General features: G+C 46.5%; 1 protein-coding gene across 1 annotated transcript in view; it reads right to left on the bottom strand.

Moving 5' to 3' along the window:
- The window catches only part of CACNA1B (calcium voltage-gated channel subunit alpha1 B), a 300,523-nt gene that overhangs the window by 42,117 nt on the left and 234,610 nt on the right, over positions 1 to 23,796 (bottom strand). The window contains exons 26-33 of the mRNA XM_082009035.1: positions 18,132 to 18,228; positions 15,970 to 16,130; positions 14,716 to 14,853; positions 13,612 to 13,813; positions 11,896 to 12,060; positions 10,933 to 11,043; positions 10,689 to 10,772; positions 690 to 806 (exon numbers count right to left, since the gene is read on the bottom strand). Of these exons, the coding sequence (XP_081865161.1) occupies positions 690 to 806; positions 10,689 to 10,772; positions 10,933 to 11,043; positions 11,896 to 12,060; positions 13,612 to 13,813; positions 14,716 to 14,853; positions 15,970 to 16,130; positions 18,132 to 18,228 (1,075 nt within the window). The remainder of the gene's footprint in view (positions 1 to 689; positions 807 to 10,688; positions 10,773 to 10,932; positions 11,044 to 11,895; positions 12,061 to 13,611; positions 13,814 to 14,715; positions 14,854 to 15,969; positions 16,131 to 18,131; positions 18,229 to 23,796) is intronic.

Below are 23,796 nucleotides of genomic sequence, written 5' to 3'. Positions count from 1 at the left end.
TCACAAATGCCATATCCAGCCGCTCTGGCCAGTCACCTTGTGCCACAACGTACCAGCTACCACGACCTGCTGAGGCTTGCTAGGAGGGAAGGGCGAGGGTAAAGGAAACCAGGGAAAGCAACTGCCTCCATTTCAGAACAAAAACTCATTTTTGTAATCCTCCACGTCATAAAAACACGGCCCTGTGTTGTACAGCTCCATATTACCAAAATGCGACAGTTTGGGTTTTGCCTCTGTCAGATTCTACCACAGCTGAAAGAAACCTGGTGAAAGCATTTTAACCTTACACTTGCTGCAGGCAAACAGCAGGCATGAAGACACTTATTAGTCAAACTACCGTTTCCTTACGCAAATACTCGAGTCTCAAGACTTTGCCGTAGGGATTTTGTGGTAGTTTCAAGGGCAACCTGAGGTTTGCACGCTTGCTGCGGGTCTGCACCAGCAGCCGTCCAGCTTTGAGACTCATCTTCCAAAAAGCTCAGCACCTGCAGTGCTCAGGGAACGTTCAGTGCAAATCGGTTAGCTTTTCTGCAGAATTAGTGCTCCTGTAATTGCTTTGTAGAGGTGCAGAGAGGCCGTTCCCTTGGCAAGGGGAAGCTCTTTGACACTCAATGGACGATGCTACAGACCTGCCAAGCACTACCATCTCCCCGCGTCTCTTCCCTGCCTATCGCCTGCCTAACACTCACCTTAAAAGACTGCACAAAGGTCCACAGCAAGATGCGGATAGTGTAACCCTGGCGAAGGAGCTTGATAAGTCTCGCTGCCCTGAAGAGCCGCAGGAAGCTGAGGTTGATGAAGTTGTCCTGCGGAAAGTAAAGGTTTTGTGTCCTTCAGAAATTAACGCGATTAGAAACCACAGCCCGCAAAAAAGAAATTAAAATTACCAGCTTCACGATCTAAGCAGCAAATCGGCCACCAGAAAACCTTCCAAAAGAAACATTCGTCAGTGCAGATCACTCCACATGCAGCAAGTATGAGAAAATCCCTCTCCACAAGAGCCCTCCCCTCTGCTACTGGGTCAATGATAGAAAAGGAAAAGGCCCTTTCACGCTGTCCATGGAGGTCTTGTTTTCTTTGAGTAAGGCAGATTTTTCTCCCTCTAAAGACTCAGGGAGAGGTAATGGTGCCAATGTTATCATTTTGTAAAGAACGAAGTTGTTGTGAAGTCTTGGGCAGCTCGCTTTCTACAATGAATTGTACTTAAGCCAAGACGGTTGCAAGAGACTGCCGGTATAGCCTCTACCATAACAAAGAAAGTCGTTGTCCAGTGAAGACTAGAACATCCTTGAAAGAATGAGGATGTTTTCTAACCTGGAGATTTTAAAGGTTTATACAACATGCGACTGGACAGGCTCGTCAAGGAGAAATGGCACCAGCAAGACTGTTTGGAAGATGGAACAACGGCAGCAAATCAATGGGGGAAGTTGAGCATTCAACAGCAGGAGGGTGCCTTAGGAACCTGCTGATTTTTTTAGTTGTTATTAAATGTATCTTCACAGGTGGATTAAGGAACTGCTGGAGGCAGATTGTTTTGTATGATTCTCCTCACCCCGTACCCCATTTTTTTTTTTTAGGGAAAAGAGGTTTCTTGCCCCAATGAGCTAATCTAGAGAGGGTTCTTTCCAAAACAAAACATGCAAAAGCCAGATCCCTCTTGCCCTCCTATTATAAGGAGATGAAAAATATTGCCCCTTTCCATAATGATTCCAATTCACTTATTTGTGAATCTCTGTTCACAGCCACTTATTTGACTGAGTTAGCTAAAGAGAGAAAGCATCCCACTTTAAACTACCAAGTAGGGGAGTGGAAAATATAATCATTAGGAGCTCTTGTCGGTAAAGATGAGCAAAACCAGTCTTTCCCGTGTACTACTGTTTTACCGGAAGACACCCGGTCATATTGAACTGACCCACGTTTCTTGCTCATTTGGCTACAGAGCTCATGCTGAATTTGAGGGGCTTGTTGGATCTATTAATTTATTTAAATGCCAGCTCAGTTTTGGGGCCATCAGCATCGCATTCCACCAATCCCATCAAAGAGTTCAAGAAATCAGTCTCAGGCATGCACTCGGTTTCTCTCATGTTAAAAACGCAAGCAGCTCAGAGTTAGGCACAGACCGTATATCAGACTCAATCCTCAAATAAAGAGAAAAGAGAAAAGCACAGGTATGTTCAATGAAAGAGCAGACAACACTGAGCTCATTCCAATCAGCAACAGAAAGCAGCTCTGGCAGGCAAAACACAAGCACGGATTCCCCTGGGTTGTTCAAGGTCAGTAAAACAAACACTAAAAATTCAGCGCCTGTCTCTCAGCATCAGCTTCTGGTTGATTTTTCACGTCGTTTTAGTTCCCTTCACAAAATACCGGCTGAACTCACCTTAGCAGGTAAGGGCTGTATAGGACCCGGGGGGCAGAGCGGGACCGCGGCTGGATAACCGGGTGCCATCCGCAATCCGGTCCTTAGTAACGTGTCCCCGCCGTGCTGGCCGCGGCGCGGGCTGATACACCGCGGCGGAGCAGCTGCAGGGGGCTTGCGTGCAGGGCGAAGGTTTAACCCAAAGCCCTTTCTGGTCACGGAAAGTTTCCCCGCCACCGGGACCCGGATCAGCCCAGTCAATGGGCACGGCACTTGGCCATCAGGCCTGCAAGTCTGACCAGTTATTACCTGCAGAGCAACGCTCAAGCCGGACCCTTCCTGCGCGCGAGCCTAACGCTCCTCCGAGGCGCGTGCGCACCGGCAGCGTCTGCAGGATCCGCCTCTGCGTCTGAACCTGCCTCACCTCCCTCTTCCCACCTTACTCCAGCGTAACAGCAAGAATATCATTTAGCTCAGAGTTTGCTATGGCCTCATAAGCGATGCTTCACATCTGCTTTGGTCTAGGCTGACAGCAAGGTCACGCTTAGGCTACCCCTGTGCTACACGAGGCTTTACACGGGGTAGTCTCTATACGTGCCGTACGAAACAGGGAGCTCAAAACTGCCCAGCTGTGTCTATAAACCCCCGCTCCCGGAGATGTGGAGGGACAAACAGTCCACAACCCCCTTTTATTTTTCTCCTCCCAGCCCCAAACCCTCCCTCTTTGACTCATGCACTGCCATCTCCCACAGCGCAGCGGAAGCCTCAGCTCCGCGGGTAATAATTTGCAACCCAGGAAAATCCACCGTCACCAACGTTCGCAGAGCGTTCGAAGGACCGTTCTCTGCGCTGTTCGTAGGGAGGCAAAATTACACACGCTCGTGATGGATGGAAGGGCTCCGCGTGCGTAACCCTCAGCACACCGCGTAGAAAACCCGTCCTTCGACACCTCAACTGTCAAGGCAGGTCTTAGAATTGCATGCAGTTAAAGGGGAAACTCCACATTGCGATATTTCTTGTGTATAACAGTGTTTTGCACTAATTCTCCTCCCACTTAACTGCCTCTGTAACATGAGATACATATAATCATCTTCTGGGTTATCAAGGTCTTTCTGTCCAGGTTTTTGTTTGCTTTTCTGTTGCACAGGCGCTAAAGGCTGACTGGTGCTCACAAGAGGCACCATAGCTTTATGATTTTATGATCCACCCGAGGACTAGCAAGTTATGTTTGAAAAGCATTTCCCCCTGGCCTGTCACTATTTTCCTAAAAGAGGGGGCCCTGGTACCGAAGGCACCCAGCAAGCCTGAGGGTCTGGGCACAGCTGCCGCTTCCCACGGCAGGACCATGACCGAAGCTCAGCCCAGCGATGCATCCTTGGAGCAAAGCAGGAGGGAAACAGGGAGAAGAGACATCATGGACAAAGAACTGTCCTTGGTTGTTGTCCTGCCATGGGCAGCCTGCTGTTGTAAAAGAGCAGGAAAGAAAGGAAAAGGAAAAGGAAGGAAAAAAGGAAGAAAAGAAAGGAAAACACCTTTCTTAGGGTGTTAACCAGACTGAAAAGCAGAAAAAAAAGTGAAGAATAGGGCGTACAGCCATTGCCCAGACCTGTTCCTCCAGCGTCTTCAGTAGTGGACTGGTTGCCTCCCTGGCGCAGGAGCTCTGCAGGGATGCAGAATGAGCTCCACCACCTCAGTAGATTTACTGGTTTGGATTTTTAAACCTGCAATGGGAACGTGAGGGTTTTATGCCACGGCTGGACCTGCTCTGCAGGGTTTAGTGAAGGAGGCTACGTTACGCTGCCACAAAGCAATAAACTCAGCAGAAGGTGCAGAACACAAGGACCTCCTGGACTTGAAACTTCAGATTTTTGTCCTCAAAATGAAGGACTTGCCCAAAGTTACAAAAAGCTGTGGGAAGAGGAGGCTGATCAAACCAAGACGGGGTCACTCGGGAAGCTTTGCCAGTTCTCCTCATCTGGCATCAACAAGAATTAACCAATTCTGCTGAGGTACTGCTATAGAGGAAATGGTTGTGTCCCCATTTAAATGTCCGTGGCATTGCCAGCACTGAAGGAGAGTCTTGCACGGGGTTGTGGCTTCCCGTGAAGCTTGGGGAAAACCCTTGCTGATTTTAAGAGGCTGAAGATTTTTGCCACACTTGTCTGTGTCTTAGGGACTCTGCCATTACAAGCATAGCATACCGTGTCCTTTCACCCTGAGCCAGGAACACTGGAAAATGAGTTTGTAAGTGTGTGATTCTCAGATCTCTCCTCGTTCCCTACTACCTTTCAACTGCGGTGCTTCTGCTGTCGTCACTGAAGGTTGCCATCATCTGCGGTGGAAGGAGAAAGGCAGCTCCAGAGGACAACGTGGTGCTCCAAAGATCTAGCTTGGATGCCTTGGATGCCAAGTGATGCAAGGAGCCTGGACCTGCACATATGACCCCAGAGACTGCAATCCTAACAAACTGCAGGATGAGCCTTTAAATCTTTAACCTGCAACGTGGACAGCAACAAGGCCAAAATTCAGCCAAACGGAGGTAAGCCGATTTTTCCAGTATATTTTCATGTGCACAGCTGATGCCAGAGCACTTATCTCTGCTGCCTGGTCCAGGGGTGCACGGAAGTGAACGGTCCAAAGACGTCCCCACAGCACACACCCAGGATTCTCTTCAGACTGCACAATGCCAACTTTTAACTTATACTATGTCATTTTCTTCTTTGCTGTTTCCTAGCAGAAAATTCCATCCTGCAACCCGCCATGAAGGCATGCAGCTTATTTGCAGTCCGTCATGAGGATTCACTCCAATTTGTTCCTTAACAGCAACTGTGCAACAGAAAGTCCAGAAGTTAACACAGATCTAAGAGCTGTTGTCAGGGGGCCAAGCAAGTATTTTTGAGAAGCTTATGGTCTCATTTCTGTTATTAACCATAGCTGAGATAATTAAGAATGGAAGAAAAAAAAATATATATATATTTTAGATTCTATTTTTCTTTATTCAACATCTTCAGCTTAATTGATGATTTTCAGAGACCAGTATTTCCAAAAGCATCTTTGGAATCAGGCACTAAAATCCCAGTGGGATCTGATTCCCAGTACTTTCCAGCCCTGTTCATCACATGGCTTACGCATTTTACTTGAGATGTTTGCTTTTGCATCCAGGGACACCGTGTCCACTGTGGTGGCAAAATGCTTCTATATGCTGCTATCACAAAGAGCTTTCAAAGTTGAATAAAAATCACTCTTTCCTATGACTTCTCTTTTGATTTGAGAGAAGCAGGGCTGTAATCACTTCAGTAATTTTTTTTTTGCCTTACCATACAGTGTAAACCATGGGCTTAAAATACGTGTAAGGAAGGCAGTCCTCTTACCGGTACTGCTTCCCTTGGCAGAAAGCTCAACACATCTCATTGTAGAAGAAAACAAAACTGATTTCTGAGAACCGAATTTGGTACCACCGTTAGCAAAACGAAAGGTTTCCCAGCCAGCCAATCTTTTCTACTCCAGGTCATCCAGAAGCACCCTTCCCTCCTATTCTCATTCTATTTTCCACCAAAATAAAGCAAGTGTCAGTCTCCCCTTTATCATTGTCAGGTGTAACAAACAGCGGAGAACGGGCTATTGGTAACTGCATTTGCCTCACGTCACCAATTAGCCAAGGGGAAGAAGATGCAGAACAGAAGCCAGTTTTGAGGCACGCTGCAGTGAGGCTTTTTCACCAGTGCAATCGGAAATCTCATCAAAACGAATTAAATTAAAGAAAAACGAGAGAAAATAAAAGCAGAGAATTTAAATAATTGTTTAAATTCAATGAAACCAACCGTGTCCTATATGTGATGTTTTCATGGATGGATATTTGCAAGATTATTTACAATTTTTTTTTTTTTGAGCAGCAGGTGCACAACATACAGACGGAGACATGGTTTTCGCATTGTATGTTGATTGGATGGCGTGATTCAGCAGGTAGATAAGGAAAATAAAGAACAAAACAGGAAACAAAAGAGAAAATGAGTAATCAGGACAAGCGAAAAAGGAAACTCTGAAAATTTCACGGGAAAAAAACTGTTGGGCTTTTGGGGGGTGTTATTTTATGATAATTATATAAATAAAAAATGCTTCAAACCAAAACAGATTCTGAGATCCTAAAAACACAGACAGTGCAGTAGTTATTTGCATTTCATTTCGTAATGCAAATTGGGAGACAATTCACAAACACTTCTCAGTATGTTTTTTATATTTCCAGGCATAGAAATAGATGTCAGTTTGCCATACACCCATTCAGCCTCCCGAGGCCGGCCGTGTCTGCAAGGACACCTTCTCCTTAACGCCACCTATTTTACCTCAATTACTGAGAGGGTAAAAAACTGACATACGTGTTTTTGCCTAAGGAAATAAAAAAAAAAAAAGTATATTCCACTGCATTCACAAAGTAAATTACATGTGACATGACTATAAAATTAAAATAAAGCAATTAACCAACACATTTCTTTTCCTTTTATCTTTACTTTTCAGTGGGTTAAAAGTGCCGATGCAGCGAGGCTGGTGGAAGTCGAGTCTCTCAAGAGTTGACCGCCCAGGCGAGCAGCTTTATTTACCTGGGAGAACGCTTACAGCTGGAAAATAGGGCCATGGAGAAAAGCGGTGCTCCTGCAACTATTTGTGAGCCTGACCTCAAAGCCGTACCCAGAAAGCATCCCCCCTCCACAGGGAGCCGGAAGGCTTCACGGGTGGTCGTCCCAGGGCACCTGCAGACCGGCAGCCGAGCGCACGCCGCGGCTGTCGCGGGCTCCTCCGCCCGGGGGACCCTCCGGCGCGCAGGGGTAACGGGGCGGAACGCGCAGCGGGGGCTGACGGGAGCTGCCCCCGGCCACTGCCACGGCGGCCTGTCCGGGGCTGCCGCCGTGCAAGGCAAACGGAGGAGAGGGGGACGCAGCTCTGCGTCACGACGAGCAAAGACCCGCTCTCCTCCTCCTCCTCGGTCACCCTCAGCCCCCTAAGGCGGTGCAGAGAGCTGCGGCACCCCCGGCCACGCGCCGAGCCAGGAAGCCGAAGCGGGGCTCAGCGTCAGCCGTGGCGTTTCGTGCGGAGCCGAGGTTCGTCCCCAGCCCTAGTCACGGCGCTACCCCACCTGGAAATACCCCGGGCAAGGAGTGCTTGGGCAGAGGCGGTGGGATGGGGGACTCGAGGCCACGCGCCCGATCTGCGCTCTGCGAACGAGGCACCCGCCGGTCCTCGTCTTGGTCCCCGCTCTTTGCAAACAGCATGCTCGCTGCTGCTGCATCAAGTTTTTCAGCCCTTTTCTACATTTTTTAATTGGTTCTAAATACCAGAAATACTTGAGTGACCTAGGTGCAACTCCCATTTAACAAGAGAGCCGGTTATATATTATAAAGATGGTTTAAAGCGTAACTCTTCCGGGGTATTCGTGCGTCGTGCCGCTTCCCAGGCAGCCTTGGGACCCCTTGGGTTTCCCCCGGTGAGCTGTGGGTCAGAACAACACGTGCTGCAACCTGCTGCGGAGCCGACGAAACGGCAGAGCGTTGGATCCTTCTGCTCGTTTTCCACCCTACGGGCCACAGCCCGTCCTCAGGACTGGAAGGGCAGGAAGGCGCGTGGTGGCAGTGAGGATCCTGGCACAAGGCTACCTCCACCGCACGTCACCAGACGAAGCAGCGTGAACGGCTCCATGCAAGGCATCCCGAAAGCTGCCACTATTTGCTGCCATTAACAATTCTGTTATAAACGTAACCTTTGGGGCAGCACTGCGAATTCCCGCTCGCGCCTAAGGAAGCGTCCACCCGCGGCTACAAAAGCTGTTCAGCGCGGAGGAGCGTGCTGCTGCAGACGGGCACGGCTGGAGAGAGATCAGAGAGCAGCCGTGGGAAAGAAGTTTTGAAAACCAAGTCGAGCAAGAAGGTTGGGGTGGGACCTCTGGGCACTCTCTGTCTGCAGGGGAAGGCACGTGGAAAGGAGACGTGATGGCTGTACAGAAACGCTGCGGAAGGGGAAGATTTAGAGAGCGCGGAGCTCAGATGGGTCTAGGGGCTGAGACTGAGGACCAGGAGGTCAGGGGCTGGAGTGGTGCTGGGGACATACGGCTCTTACAGTAAAGACGTGTTTGTGAGCAGCTTTGTATAGGACACGCTGCCAGAGGAAGCTGTTGAACTATATCAGAAAGTCCTCTCTAAGGTTTGACTTAACAGCTCTAGTTACTCATAAACCAAAAGCCTCTCCATTACCACCGGGGAGGATAATGGAAAGGTGTACAGGTGCTTGGGAGTCTAACCCTCTTGGAGTTTACTGACTGTTTTCAGAGGTAATTCATGCTACTCTTCAAAGGCATCCCCACATTGCTGCTGTCTTTGATGCTGGAAAACAGAGAAATTACTGCAGAGTGGAAGGGTGATGTCGTCGCACCCAGCACGCTTGAGGTTACTGCACCAGAGCCTGCCAGCTCACACCAGGGTGTTGGAAGCACATTTACTCTCCAGCCCAAAGACCAGGAGAGGGGTGGGGAACCTCTGCCTACGCACGAACTCTCCTACCCCTAATAGTCGGCCAGCAGTGCCGAGGGACAGCTACTGCTTCCAAAAAGCTGGGGACATGCATATACAGCCCCAGACGTGCCGTGGCTTCCTCTTAAATTCAGGGAGGTATCGCAGCCCAACCTGGTCAGTCCGTAGCCAAGTCCCCAGGTGCCAGAATACCCCCGCTGAGGCTGGGCCACCCCCGTGGGAGCTGGAGGGAGAGGCAACAGCCTGCTAACGGAGCAGGGACCACGACCTGCCAAGCAGGGAATGGGCAACACTGACGGCTGCTTTCTTCCCCCAAAATAGCTGTACAAACTGTTTTAATAAGAGGCGTGTGGGTTTGGTGTTGGAAGGAGACACCTTCCTGAAGGAGAAGATGCCAATCTTGGAAAGACCACAGGCTCCCTTACCACGTGCGAGTTGGCTGTGCCGTTTCCTCCGGGTAAAAGTGGCCGAGGGAGGGGTGGAAGAGAAGCGTCAGTCTCTGTTTGTGGCTGACTTGCAAGTGTTCTCACAGATTTTCAAACCAAGGCAAAGGTTTGGGTGCCTGAGTCTGGCAAGAAAGCGTGTCCCACGGCAAGAGGGAGCGGAGAAAATCTCCCGGTACCTGTCCACGGGGCAGTAAATCTCCCGAACACCCAGAGGAGTGGCAGTCAAACCTTGTGTTTGATCTGAGTAACTTTACCCTGGCTGTATGCCATGCGTCGAAAACAACATGTAATCCCAAGTCTACAAGATAGGATCCACCAACGCTTAAACGAACACCGTTCATGCGGGGAGTAAAACTTTGAGGTTTTGTGTGGTTTTTTTCTACCAAAGAGTTTAGGTAATAGTGTGTTTTGTTAGAACCAATAATATGGTCTTCACCACCAGTTGAATGTCCTGTAAAGAAGTCTGGGGAGCATAGTTCTCAGCACACCCAAAACAGATCTATAAGCAAATCCCAGGGACTGAGAAAAAAAAATTATGGTAAAGTTCAAATTCATCACATACAGATACAGCATCATCAGCTAAAACATGCATTGGGAGAGGAGAGGAGCAATTTGTAAACTGGATAATATCAGGCTGTCAAGGCTCGAGTCAGACATTTGTTGCCCTTATGGAAAAATCCTCTAGAATTTAATGGCAAATTTGTACACTTCTTGTCATCTACAGGACTCATTAGCAGGGAGAAAGCAGTCATTGTAAAGTTGTTTGTTTGTTTTAATAATTGCCCTGCAAAGCTTTTGTGCATGTAACAGAAATGCACCGTGTTCCCCCAACCCAGACTGTGCAGGCTGATGAGTTTCTGGCTGTTTCCACATTCCCATCACCTCTCCCTTTCTCACTCCTCTTATCGCCTTCACTCTGCCCCGTGACCAGGATTGGGTAGGAGCCCCAAGGGCCAGATGTGCGTGTGTGTGCCCTGAAAAGCACCTCACGCTACAAAACAGTCTTCACCAGTTAATCCTTTGGATCTTTTCCCTCTATTAAATTCAACAGGATTTTTCCATTAAAAGGTAAATGACAGCTCAGGGTTAGAGTTGTTTGCTCAATGAGGGACCGTTTCCTGGCAGAGTCACTAGCACTGTCGTTCTCGTCGCAGCTTTTTACACGCAAGTCTTTGGGGCAGACAGCCGTGCTCATCTCCGCAGAAAGAGCAAAGCTAATGGAAACAGGCTGCTAGGTCACCCAAGGACATCATCACACGATGAGCCCCAGGGCAGCTCTGGGGGTGAGGCTGGTAGGGAGAAGGTGCAATGTCTTGACAGGGTACAGCTTTGTTGGTTAATGAAGCAAATTGAGCAAACTGTACTTACCGCAATCTCTGTTACTAAAATATCAGTAATACTTCCCAACACTGTTACAAAATCAAAGACATTCCAGGCATCTCGGAAATAATTCTGCCAAAGGAAAACACAAGGAGGATAGAGGGATCCAGGGGTTATTTTTTTTTTTTTTTTCAACACAGGCTTTTTTTCTTTGTTTTTAAATGCGCATCATGAAATACAAGCATTTCATGTAGAGAGGAAACAGTTGAAAGTAAACGAGGAAGGCACATACCAGCACACCAAAGGCAATGATCTTCAGCACACATTCCATTGAAAACATGGATGTAAACACAATATTCAGGCATTTCAACATTTCTTCATATGCTTCTGGAGCATCATAGAACTAAACCAGGATGGAAGAAAGGCTGTTACTGGAAGATCACTTACAGAATAAAAACTTCCCATCTGATTTGCCTGACTGCAAGATTCCTGTTCACTTTAGTGCCGGATTTTGTGCTCACTTTAAGCAAGACTTGGGGTTACAATACAGTTATTCATGCCACTCCAGAAGCACACTGTTGTCTATGTGCTGTCATAATGTTGCAGCTGGAGATAAGCTCCCAGGACTGGGAGACTGTTGCTGGTGTACATCTCCCTGTAAGTACAGCATGGACCAGGAGGGAGGAAAGCCATTTTACAAACCAGAGGACAAGTGCAGAACTGTTTTGTTCCAGCAGACCCTAAGGTGCCCCCTTGACTGTGAAGATACTCTACGCTAGGCAAGGGATAGGAGGGAAGTTCATCCACAATATCCAGCCACCTGCATCTCTTCCTGCTAAGGACTGTGGATCACGTCCCAGAAGCTTGATGCTGCCACAAATTTGCATAATTTCCCTGGCATGGCTGGGTTTCAAACAGCCCCGAGAAGCGACCCTGCTCTGCAGCAGGAAGCCCAAGCTGAGCTGGGAGCTCAGGACCTGTGGAGCCCAGTTCCCATCCCACTGGAGCCAAACCAGCGCTTGTGCAGGTGAATCCCATTTGCAGTATCTCATCACAGCTAAACCACCTCCCTTTGGGGAGCAAAGGAATCCCGCATGGCATCTAATAATGACATCAGGCAAATGAGAAGTGGTGGTTGCTCCTGCCAATCTCCCCCCCAGCTCTCAAGTTGAGAGTACAAAGCCTCTCCAGCAAACACCACATTTGATAGCCCAAAATTACAAAAATTCAACAACAAAGGCAAGAGCCCACTAACCTTCATCATTAGGACAATGGTATTGAGCGCAATCATGACCATGATAAAATACTCAAAGGGAGGGGACACCACAAACTTCCACATCTTGTACTGAAAAGATTGCTTGTTCTGAGGCATGTAGCGGGTCAGCGGCTTGGCACTTATGGCGAAGTCTATGCAGGCCCTCTACAAAACAAAAACGGGATGAAAAGAATACAAAAGAAGGGCTGGCAGTCTCTCTCAGTCGGGATATTGCTGGGAGAGCAAGCGGAGCATTTAATGGAGGTTGGTATTTCTAAGTGTTTCTCACACACGATGCGAGTACTGACTTCTGTAAAATGCAGCACGGGATCTCCAAATCCTGATCGCTTTTGGACACTTGCTGAAATACTAAACCCCACAACACTCCTATAGCCTCCCGCAATCCTAGGAGACAGCCTTCCGTCACAGCCCAGCTCTTGGTAGGTCCTGATCCCTTTCCACTTAGGGAAGGGAGTTTTAAATCCACAGGCTCACTTCAGAAAACACTACCAATTCCTCCTGATATGTAATCATGGAAACCGGAGGATTGGTAAAGAAGTCATCTGTGTTTAAAGAAAAGTACTGTGAAACTGAGGCACGTTCTCACACACAGCAAAACCCGTACAGCTAACAACATTTCATAAAACGTGAACTGAACTCAACCAATAAATTATCCAACAAATATTACTGGGTGAATTCTCAAAGACCCCCTTAGTTGGTTATTTCTGTTCACATGTTTATGAGTATAAAACTGCATTAAAAATTGCTTTCTACCTACAAGAAGTTTTAATTCTGGAGCATTTTCTCATCTTGGATTTAGGTAATTCAAAGCCTTAAATTACGCAAAAATACTTTCCGCTCAGTTGAAAAGTAATGTGGGTAAAGCATCTCTAAATATTCAGCTTTATTTTGGACTTCTTGTTCATATAGACAAACACGGCACTATTAATAATTGAATAAAAAGTCATCTCTTTTCATCAAACATCAGGTTCCAGTTTCAGAATAAATGAAGAGAGATGGTTCTTTGCGCAACAGGTCATTGAGGCTGTGTGTCCCCAGATGAAGGATGTTGCAGATGCTAAAAACCTGCACGGGTTCAGGAGGAAACTGGATACATCCATGGAAGAAAGATACAGAGATGCCACTAACTAAAGAAATACCACGTGCAATTCAGGAGGTTCCTGAGCTGAAAACGCCGGTATTTGCTAGGGTATTAAAGAAAAAGCCGCATACATGCTTGCCCTGGTCTTACACTCTTCCCAAGGCATCTACTTTTGGCTGCTGTCAGGAGGACATCATCTCAGCCAGGCACAAAACCAGCCTGGTGAGAGGAGCTTTCCTCTGGGGAGCCATAGCGATTGTAGTTCAGTTTGTTTTCTGCTGACGGGCCTCTAGAAGGCCAAAGATTTGTCTCCTTTCACACCTACATGCTTGAGCTAACATGCAAATCTCTCTTCACTTTGAAGTGGAGGTGTGGCCCACAGGAGCGTGTGACAGCGCTTACTACCGTGAAGCATTCAGGAGCTCTCCCTGGTTTTGTTTTTGTGCAAAAGCTGAGACAGTCTGTGAATTGTTTGGTCTCTGCACCACACACCCTCAGGTAACGACTGCTCTAAAACCCCCTACGGCACAGGAGGGACGAGGAGTGGGCTTCCACCAGTATCAAGGTACTCTGAGCCCCCAGGTGCTGACTCCAGATTCAGAAGATGCAGGTACCTCGTTTTTCTCAAGGCTGCACTCTGACATCACTTTATCTCCTTGCTCTTGGAAGGTGATGATGATTAACGCCACAAAGATGTTCACAAAGAAAAAAGGGAAGACAACAAAGTACACCACGTAAAAGATAGACATTTCCATTCGGTAGCCAGGGCTGGGACCCTGTTCCTCGTAGGTAGCATCCACCGAGTGCTTCAGCACGCTGCAATCAAGCGCAAAGAGAGAAGAAAAGTCAACGAAATCAGTGTGAAGCACCAATGACACCCTGATAGTCACTCACTGGCCTTCACTCGTGTAGAGGGTTTTTCACATATGCTCAGGTCAAACTCACTCCCATCTTTATGGCTGGGAAAAAGTTTTCCTTGAGGATATTTTTAGGTAAACCCTTTCTGTTTTCACCATTCTGCAGAATGATGGAGGTTTGCTACACACAGATCCACTTATCCTCCCTGGCCGAGGGGAGAGGATACAGTTAGATCTGGCTTCTCTTCTCTGGTCAACAGGGATGGAGTAAAGGTGGGAAAAGAAAGGTATTGATGATCTCTGAGAAGGGGAACACAGTGAAAAACTGGAAAAGGGAGACTGATGCTGTACATTTTATTCTTTATTTTATGAAATAATTGAACTGGAGGACAGGGAACATCTGACATGGAGAAACCCTGACCACGAATTATACTCCACATGTCCCAGCAGAAAAGTGTGCCAAAATAAAGTCATATGCTGAACAGTAAATATAATTTTGGGACTCTCATACCCAGCATACTTTCAGCAGAGGTCACAATACTTTTACGCCTCATCTTCTTACATTTCCATTATCATTTTCACACCTGAGAAAGGGGAGCAAGTCCAAAAGACTGAAGCAAGCAAGCTATTAAGTACTGAAAATTGCCTAAGCATCCCTGTGCGAGCTCAGAGGAATGTCAAGAAAAATTCAGAGCACTGCCTGCTGATTCACCCAGTAATCACACACAGGGAAAGTAAAAGCTTAGCTGATAAAAGGCTATTCTTATTTCACAGGTCACCTGCTGTTTACATGTCCCTCAGAGCCGTGGAAAGCTGCCGTTACCTCCGCGATCACTGACCCTACCAGCGCCATGTACTCACGTTGGCCACCCTTCGCCTGTGGAGACAGTGAAGAGTGTGAGCAGAGCCCAGAGCACGTTGTCGTAGTGGAACTCGTATTTTTTCCATTCCCTGGGCTGTGCCTCCACCTCATTTTTTTCATAATCAAGGTATTGACCCCTAGGAAAAACAGAGATTCAGACCAAATGAGAGAATTAAACTAAATCAGCCATTTCGTATGACTCGCTGAGGAGCATCAAAAAGCCCCAGTAACAAAGTCCAACTGTGCTATGTATTAAAGACAAATAAAGAGACAGCCCCTAGGTTTTTTGAGCCATCTTGAGCCATGGGAACTGGAGCTGAGGTCTAGAAATGAAACTAATTGTAATCAGGGCACTCATTCATTAGGCAAAGCCAATAATTAAGGGCACGCTGGCCCCCAGATGGTCTGACCCCACAGAAAACTCTGCTGCTTGATGGGGAAAAGTCTCTGGCTCCTACTTCAGGGCTGGATCTAACTCCCAAATGGGTCTTGCTCTGAGGGGTCGAGGGACCTGGTGTCTGGAGAGCTCCCCTCCAGCTTACACTTTGCTGTAATTTCACATTTCTTTCCGTCATATATTCCTTGCTCTACTGCAAGGAAGGACGGCAGCACCAGCCGCCGCAGCTGCCGCGTGCGCGCGGTCCTGCCAGGGACCTGCCCTGCGCTTGCAGGGTAACGCGGGCAGACCGGCACAGCGCCGAGGACCCGGTCTGGGTGCCAAGAGAAAAGGCAAGCGAGAAAGATGCTCATTGCAGTGAGTGACACACCTCGACAGTCTGCGCAAGGGACAAAGCGTGGCAGGGCTTTTAAGAGATTCAAACACTGTCCCCTTTTCTAGCTAATTAGGAGCTCTTTAACTTCCGACTCACTCACTTCTGATTATTTATTCATTATGTTTTTCTAATTCATACGAGCCCTAAGAATCAAGGTAGCAGGTAGAAAGAATAGTTACGCCATCCCTTCAAAAATGTTTTACCTTAAAATCACACCCAGCTCTCCCCAGGACAGAAGCCTGCTCCCCTGTGTCATTAAGCATTTGGGTAAGCGTTTGCTAGCTCGGAGCCAGGAGTGATGCAGCTACTAAAACAGTAAAAGGGAAAATTCACCTCGAGGGTAATTGTGCTCTTACTTACAGGAGGCTCATCGAGCTCAGCAGACACCTGACCGGTGCAGCTTTGGGACAGTCAGGGGAGCTGCTGCTACTGCCGGAGGAAAGTCGGGCTCCCCCCTGCAGCCCCTGCCCCCAGCCGTACCTGCAGTCCTTCTCCAGCTCCTTCGACTCATCGGTGCAGTAGAAAAATCTGCCTTTAAAGAGCTGCACAGCAATGACGGCAAAAATGAACATGAAGAGCATGTAAACTATGAGGATATTGAGGACGTTCTTCAGAGAATTCACCACGCAGTCAAAGACAGCCTGCAGACGGAGGGGAACAAGGTTAAGGGGTCGAGAGAACAGAAAAGTGCATCTGACGTCTTGGCATCTAACTTCTAACCACGCCTGGGAGCGGTTACCCAGCCTACAACCCACGCGTGGTTTCATGGACTCGTATGCCAAGGCTTTGACGAAGAGCTGTACTCCAGCTGTGAGGAATAACGCTGGCTTCCTACAACTCCTGCTTTCTTGGCGAGTTTGGCTGTGCCACCGAATTTTCTGGTGCTGCCTCTAAAATTTATAAAGACAATCACAGCTCATCGAGATAAATATTAGTCCTAAGGAAATATTTCCATGGCCATTTATAAAATGAAAAATGTACTCGTGTTTAATTTATTCCAGGTAGATAGGGAAAAACTCATTAAATATGTTACTCATCGACCATTATTTGAACTGTTTGAATAATAAGGAATATATACCAGATACAAAACAACCAAATGCTTTGAATAATATTTTTCTAATGAACTGTCTATCAAAATTAAGTGTGACTAATCTAGTCAGCATATGTCACTTTTGAACTCCCTGCAAAGAACTTCTCAAATACATTTATTATTTGGTTATTAGTCACTGACTCATTGTTACAAATAATTTCCAGTTTAATTTTAGTCTGAGAAATTCACCATAATAATAGAAATTGAGCAGTCATACTGTCCAAGCGTAGGGTTTGTACAATACTGTTCCTGTTTCTCTGAATGGAATTGAATAATTCACAAAATTAAACTCCTGATGCAACCCAGAAATCCTGAATTAAAACACTGGAAATATCTCTAATCACCGCATTAATCGTGCCGATTGTTACATACAAGACCACATCCAAAAGAAAAAAAAAAAAAGAATTCTGAGCACAAACCATGTGAATATGACTTCTGCTTCACATAAAGATTTCTGAATACTTCTTTAGAAGTGGTAAAATTACTCTGTAAAATGGCTTGAAAATAAGGAAGACATTCAATAAAGAGCAAGCATTCAGCATCCTGCTGTTGGACTGAGCTTGTGTTGGCTGTTTTATGACCTAAGAGCTGTGCACTTCAAATTTCTAAGCAAATAAAGACCATTTTCTACAGTGTTCACATTACTCTTCCTTACCTTTCGAAGTAAATTTAGTATGTAGAAAAATACATAAAATCAAAACAATTTAAGCATGAATTGTGGGTAAGGATGAAAGCAAATCTGTAACGTGGCTAACCCTGATTTTTATGTGCCACTGTGTGAAAACAGGAATTGTCAGACATTGTTTTATCATTCCAAAAGCACCCATCGCTTTCTCCCCATCTCTCACAGAAAAGAACCTGCAAGCAGCGATGCCACATGAAGGTGTTTTACAATAGTTATTCCAGAGTTCTCAAAACTCAGAAATTACTTAATTATGTAACTCCTTCCATTCTGTGCTTCCAGGGACTGGCTGTATCTCAAAGACTTCTTGAAATGGTGTTGAATAAGTCACCATAGGCCATTACATTTATTTCACTTTGTAACTCAGTATTCTAGAGATGAAAGAAAGATGAAAGGCTATAAAACCTGCACTATATATTCTTTAATAGAAAAGATGAACAGATTAGAAGTCCTCAAACAGCAATGACATTTCTCTTTAGACAGACTGAAGAAAATCTTGCAATATTCATATTAAGTTCTCTAGGGAAAGTCAAACACTCCAAAACCTATTTTCTCCTATATTATATTATTTCTAGGAGCATCACACTTAGGAACTGTAATTTACTTGCGTTTTTTTCTTTTCTTGTTTTTAGAAGTTTGATTTTAATGTGGATTCACACTAATTCATAATATTACACACAATGTTTGCAAAAGAAACAAGTGTTTGATATTTGCTAACCATCTGCACAGCTGCTTTTATAAATCTGGCAGAGATGAATTGCAACAAAATAAAAGGAACAGAAATAACTCGGATTAAGTTTACCCCATCAGCTCCCACTCAGATCGCTTGCAGCCCCCCAGAGAAGGAAAGATTTGTGGTTATTCTCTAACCTTTAGTTTTGGCAGACGCTTAATGGTCTTCAGTGGTCTTAGGACCCGCAGAACTCGCAGCGACTTGATTGTGTTGATGTCCTTGCCTTTGGTTCCTCTGCAAGGGATAAAAGGCACAAGAACGACAGAGGGACCGGTTTGGTCCTCAGGTCACTAACTAGAAGACATATAGATGACACTCAATGGGTTTTTGGTTTGCGGGGTTTTTTTTTTGGTGGTTTGGGGTTCGTTTGACAGGTTTTGGGTGCCATCCTCAGCACGGCCGTAGACGGTACTAGCGAGGGCTGCGGAGGAATGCCCGCTTGAGAGGTGTTAACCACTGCACAGGAGGACACCGTGGGCAGGACGTGGTCCTTGCAACGTTCAGCCCCCCGTGCTCTCCAGCCTTTGTTCACCTCCCAGCTACTCACCGAGCATCGCCCAGGACCGGTGACCTTCCTGCCCCAGCTCCCTGCCCAGGCGATGCTCAGAAGCCGAGGCAGCAGCACACCTTGGCTGCAGCCTCCAGGAGAGGCAGCTCAGCACGTTCACCCAGCCCCGGGCAGGAGAAGTGGGAAAGTCACACTTGGCTCTCCTTCCTCCCAGGCACCTGGGCGAGGCAGGAGAGCGTTTCCCTGGGTGCTTCGTGCACTTCTCTGGCAGGGACGGTGCGTCTCGACAAGCAGGCAGTGTCCAGAGGGAACCGGGGCCTTCGCGGTGAGGGACAGAGCTCTCCTGGGGACCGGAGCCGCTCTCCTGCTCTCCATACCCTCATCCTTGGGTGTCTCTAGGAAAACATGCTACCAAACCCATGCGGGAACATGTAATATGACGGCATATTACATGCCTGGAACAGCACTAAGGCAACTTCCCACTTACGCATGCAGGTGCTGCAAGTCACATTTTGGTTTTAGTTTTTGTTAAAACCGTGTGCGAGACTTGAGATCATTCCTCTTGTTACCATTGAGTGTTTTTTTTAGGGGAAGGATAGAGTTCCTTTCCTCGTGCACTTACAAAATAAATAAATAAAAAATAATTATTCCCCCCCCCTCCGAGACAGAGTTACATTTTCTTCCAACCCGACAGCAAAACAACGACACTCCCCTTCATTTTGTATGAAGTGAAAAATGGGATGAAAGTCTTTAACGGACTTTTATTCATGACTACAGGTTTGGATCTGAGACTGTACTGAAGTAAGACAGGTGTGAATGAATAACATGTTGAGCGGATGCTGATATACCTATTCTATGCTCTTCCAGTTTAATAAACACTTCTCTTCTCCAACAGGAAAAGCAACGGAGACACAAGTAACCCGAGAGAGCCACGAGAGGTGTGGGCAGGTAGCGGTCTGCAAAGCTGCCCGCACACCCTGCTAGCAGCCGGCCCTATGCATTATGCTAAAGGAGAAGCACCGAGCGGGGAAGAAGCCACCCTGTTTTGTGGCTGGTTGACCTTGCTCAGCCCTGGAAGGTGTCTTTTTACAATCTGTCCACTTCTAAAAGACTAACAACTCAATACTAATACTGTACTACTCAACACTAACACCTGACTGGAATCTGCAACCTAGAAACACACATTCCTGTCTCATCTCTGGTCTTTCTCTAATTACCAGTCACTGCAGTTGTCCTGAAATGTATAAGCAGTGAGACACAAGGAATTTTGAGAGGGCCGTGGCCCAATCACTTGTACATCAAACGTTAAGTTGCCTTTGCACATGATTTAATAGAAATGCATGAGAGAGGGAACAGGATGAAGATTTACCTGTTCTCTCCCTATCTCCTCCCGTCAGGGCTGCTTTAGGGCCATTTTAATCAGCCACAGATGGATCCTGACTGCTGGCATGGCTGTAAATCCAGGTGGTTGAGCTCATGGAGTTACAGGACTGATTTAATGCCACAGAAGAACTATCTACATTTAGAAGAAATAATTTTTGATTCTCATCAGAGATCCCTTAATCTGGTCTGGATGAAGCAGATACTGCCAACATAGCTTTTACTGGCTTTCTCTTTAGGTCTTAGATTAACTGAAGAGCTGGCCCATGTTTGGCTTTGCACAGTTGCTTTCAAATCACCAACTGCTTCACCAACGGAAGGGGAAATAGGTGACTGGGAAGGAGACACCACCTGGCTGGGCCAGCTGGCTCATCCCCATGGCTGAGGGTCACCCGGCACATGCCCATCACCTTGGCTGCCCCTGATGCTCCTTCTCCACTCTGGAAGGCCAAGGAAACCATTTGGGTTGCTCCACGTCTCCCAGCTGTTTGGTGTTTAACTGAGTGAGGAAGGCAAGGCAGAAGGGGATGAAGAAGTAGGAGCTGAGGAAAGTAGAGGTGAGGGAAGAGCCCAGGTGAAAGGCCTAAGGGACAGGTTGTTGGGGCAGTAGGAGGGGAAAAAAAAAAAAAAGGTGGGATACCTTGGCCCAGAACTATATTCTCAATCGTTTGTGGACATGTGTCTGGTTTGCAGACTAACACACACAGTGCAGCCTCGCAGCACAGCCGCTGGCTGGTAGCAACCGACCTAACAAGCTTCCACAGTCCTCACCTGGGTAGAAGCAGAACCACAGAATATTTCTGCGTGGTGCCTTCCAGTGCTCCTGATTCCAGATCTAAACACCTATTTACTACGCTGCCATGCATTTGCACTAAATAACTGTGCTAATAAGGTCTCCTGGAAGTTCAAGATGCAAACAGAGACACTTTTTGGCTCTGAAGGATCTAGCTCAGGTCTCACAGGGCTGGCTCCAAGCCTGAAGCAACAATCTCTGTAGACTTCATATTTCTAGGAAGGTTAAACAGACCTCCTGCGGACTAGTGAGTATGTGGGGCAGAGCAAATCCTTCCTCCTGGGTCTCTGAGAGAAAAAGCTGTTTTTCCCTCGCACGGGGAGGCGTGCGGATGACAGCACTGCGAGCTTGGAGGTGAAGGGCAGAGAGCTGCAGTCCTACAACATTCCGTTCGCCTGAACGAAGGACACTAACAAGGGTTGGATTTGTTTGGGTTTTTTCCTTTCAGGCACCTGAGCAAACAAAGAGCGTGAGCCGATTAAACGTTAATGGGATTTATGCTCTAAGTCATCTAGAGAATCCTGAAAAATCATACTTCTTTCTTGTCACAGTAAGGCTCCTGCTCTAGGAGAAAGCTTTTTCGACAGGCTGGTGCTCTGAACTAGAGGGATACAAATTGCATTTTAATTAAATGGATCTTCTGCAACTATTGCAGCCTGCCAAATAAAACCTTAAGGGTTGTTTTCTGTGTTTTTAAGAACCCTCTCTGCCAATATTGTTTTTCACACCACTCTAATATAAAGCCACATGTCCCACAAAATAAAAGGTCCAGGTAGATCTAGAATTCAGTCAAAAAGTGTATGCAAGCACACATTTGACCTGAATATTTCTCACAACAAAAATAAATTGGTATGGAAGGATAAGATCTTAGGCAACTGCAGAATAACAGCTACAAAATTCAAAAGAGCTACAGAAGAGCAAGCGGGTTAAAGACAGGCAGCAAACAGAAGCCCAGTGACTTAAAAAAAAAAAACAACCCACCACCACAAGAAAAATAATACTGCATTAGGTCAATTCCAGTTGCATTAGGCTAGTTCTGTTTTTTCTGGGGCAGTTTGTTGCTCATTTATTTAAAACATTTAAAATATTTTAAAAGATCTTTGCGTGGCCTTTTTTCCTTTAATAAATAAAAGATCCTTTAAAAAATTAACAGTTCCTTAAAATGGAAGCTTCTTGTTTCTGCAGCTCCTGCCAGCAGCTCTGATTTCATGTAACATGGGCCTCTTAGAGCCATGACATCAAATATTCGGAGGAGGGTGGAGTCGCTGCCTTCTGCAATTGCCTGAAATCCCCAGGGCAGAAAGTGAATTCCTCTACCGGAGAGTAAATGAGGTCACGCAACCATGCCCGAGCACAAAGCCACCCTCTTCCAGGGCCTGAATGATCTGGTTCCCGAGGCAGAAGAAAGAAACGGGTACCCAATTTCCTGGACCACAAAGGCCTTTCCTTCCATCCTTCTCGTTGCGTCTCAGGGTTACCTGCTGCGGAGGAGCCCACCCGAGCTCCTGCCCGCTCGGAGCTGCCGCGTGGGACGGCGCGGCTCTGCCTTCCCCTCCACCCCCGAAGCAAAGCTGCGCTGTACGGCACCGACAACAACACTGCAGCCTCCTTGCAGGTGGTTAAATGCAACTTTTGCTACCTCCTTCTTTACAAATTGCCCTGCCAACCTCTCAACAATCTCTCTTCACTCTGTTTTCATGTCAAAGACTTTTCTCCATTCTCAGAGGCCGACGGCCCGAATCCCGGCTGGGTCGCATTGCCCAGACTACGCAAAATTATGCCTGGAGCTAATGCAGTTTAGATGTGCAATGCCCTGAATGTGAATAAAACTGCTTCTTTAAACCTAGTTATTAAGATTTTCATCAATTGCAACTCACGCATTAACAACGTACCCACTAAGTTGTCCCCTCAAATATTTTGGATACAAATATATCTGCTTGTAGTCTCTGATCCTGGTCAAGACTCTCTGGTCTACTTGGCTTTCTAGTCTGCTTTTATCCTCTGCTTAAAGAAAATTAGGATGAATGAGGACTGTTGAGGAAAAATACATTTCACTGAATAATGAGTAATAAAGGGACAAAGGAGTCAATGCAATGGGTGTAACATGGTTCGTTTCCACAGTGGCAAGTGTGTGTACACACGTTTGACAGGCATAACAGTGCAGCGAGAGACAGGAATAACATATTACCCCATGAAACTCCTAGAGAGAGATTCCAGCGAGAAGAAGACAAAGAAAGAGCAGAGTCAATGACAAACAGAAACATAAGGCTATACAGTGCACCCCATGCACATACAGATCTGTGCTGGCAGATAATCCCATCCCCTGTCCCACACCCACCAACTCAATATTCATAAAAATAACCAAGCAAGGAGCCAACAGGTTGGCTACACAGCACATACCCCCACGGCACATCAGCCCTTCGACTGACAAGCAGACAATGCAAATATGCCTTCCTCCTCCTGACACTTTGGGAGGTAATAACTTTGATTGCTTTGCAAATGCTGTTTGCTTTTTCAAACAGTAGTGTGAAATTCTGGGCGTCTCAGCCACCCTTCTGTTGCTGAGAATGTAAAAACACAATCTCTTTGCTGCTATTTATGGGCTATTTCTATTGAATAAGTAGATTTTACACCTGGGGCTGGTAAATTTTGATGACAAATTTGCTGGCTTTCTTTAAGCTCCTTTATTTCTATTTCCCTAAAGACTAAAACACGTCTGTATGTTTGCAGCATGTTTATCTGTAGAAAATAAAGGAATCTCCCTTTGAAGGACATTGCTAATGGAAGACATTATTTTATTATCATCGTCATCAGTATTATTGTTTCTAGCATCTCACTGGGGGCCTTGCTTTAAATTATTATTTTTTTAAAAACTACAGTCAAGCACAGAATAGCTTCTAAATAGCTACAGGCAGAAGGAAGACTGATAGCTGGTTTGAGAGGCTGAGATGGATTTTATGAACCTTGCAGTAATGACTGATACCATCTCGTACGCCTAAACAAACATAGGCTGTTACAATATTCCAGATGGAAGCATTTCAGGGAGCTCTGTTTTTCCTAGGTTTTCAGTGACATGTCTATTCAGCAGGAAGTTGATCCACATCACCTTTACTGGACACCA

This window comes from Phaethon aethereus (genome assembly GCF_964289735.1).
Source record: "Phaethon aethereus genome assembly, chromosome: 20".
NCBI classification, from domain to species: domain Eukaryota; kingdom Metazoa; phylum Chordata; class Aves; order Phaethontiformes; family Phaethontidae; genus Phaethon; species Phaethon aethereus.
This window is presented reverse-complemented; position numbering and strand designations above follow the sequence as displayed.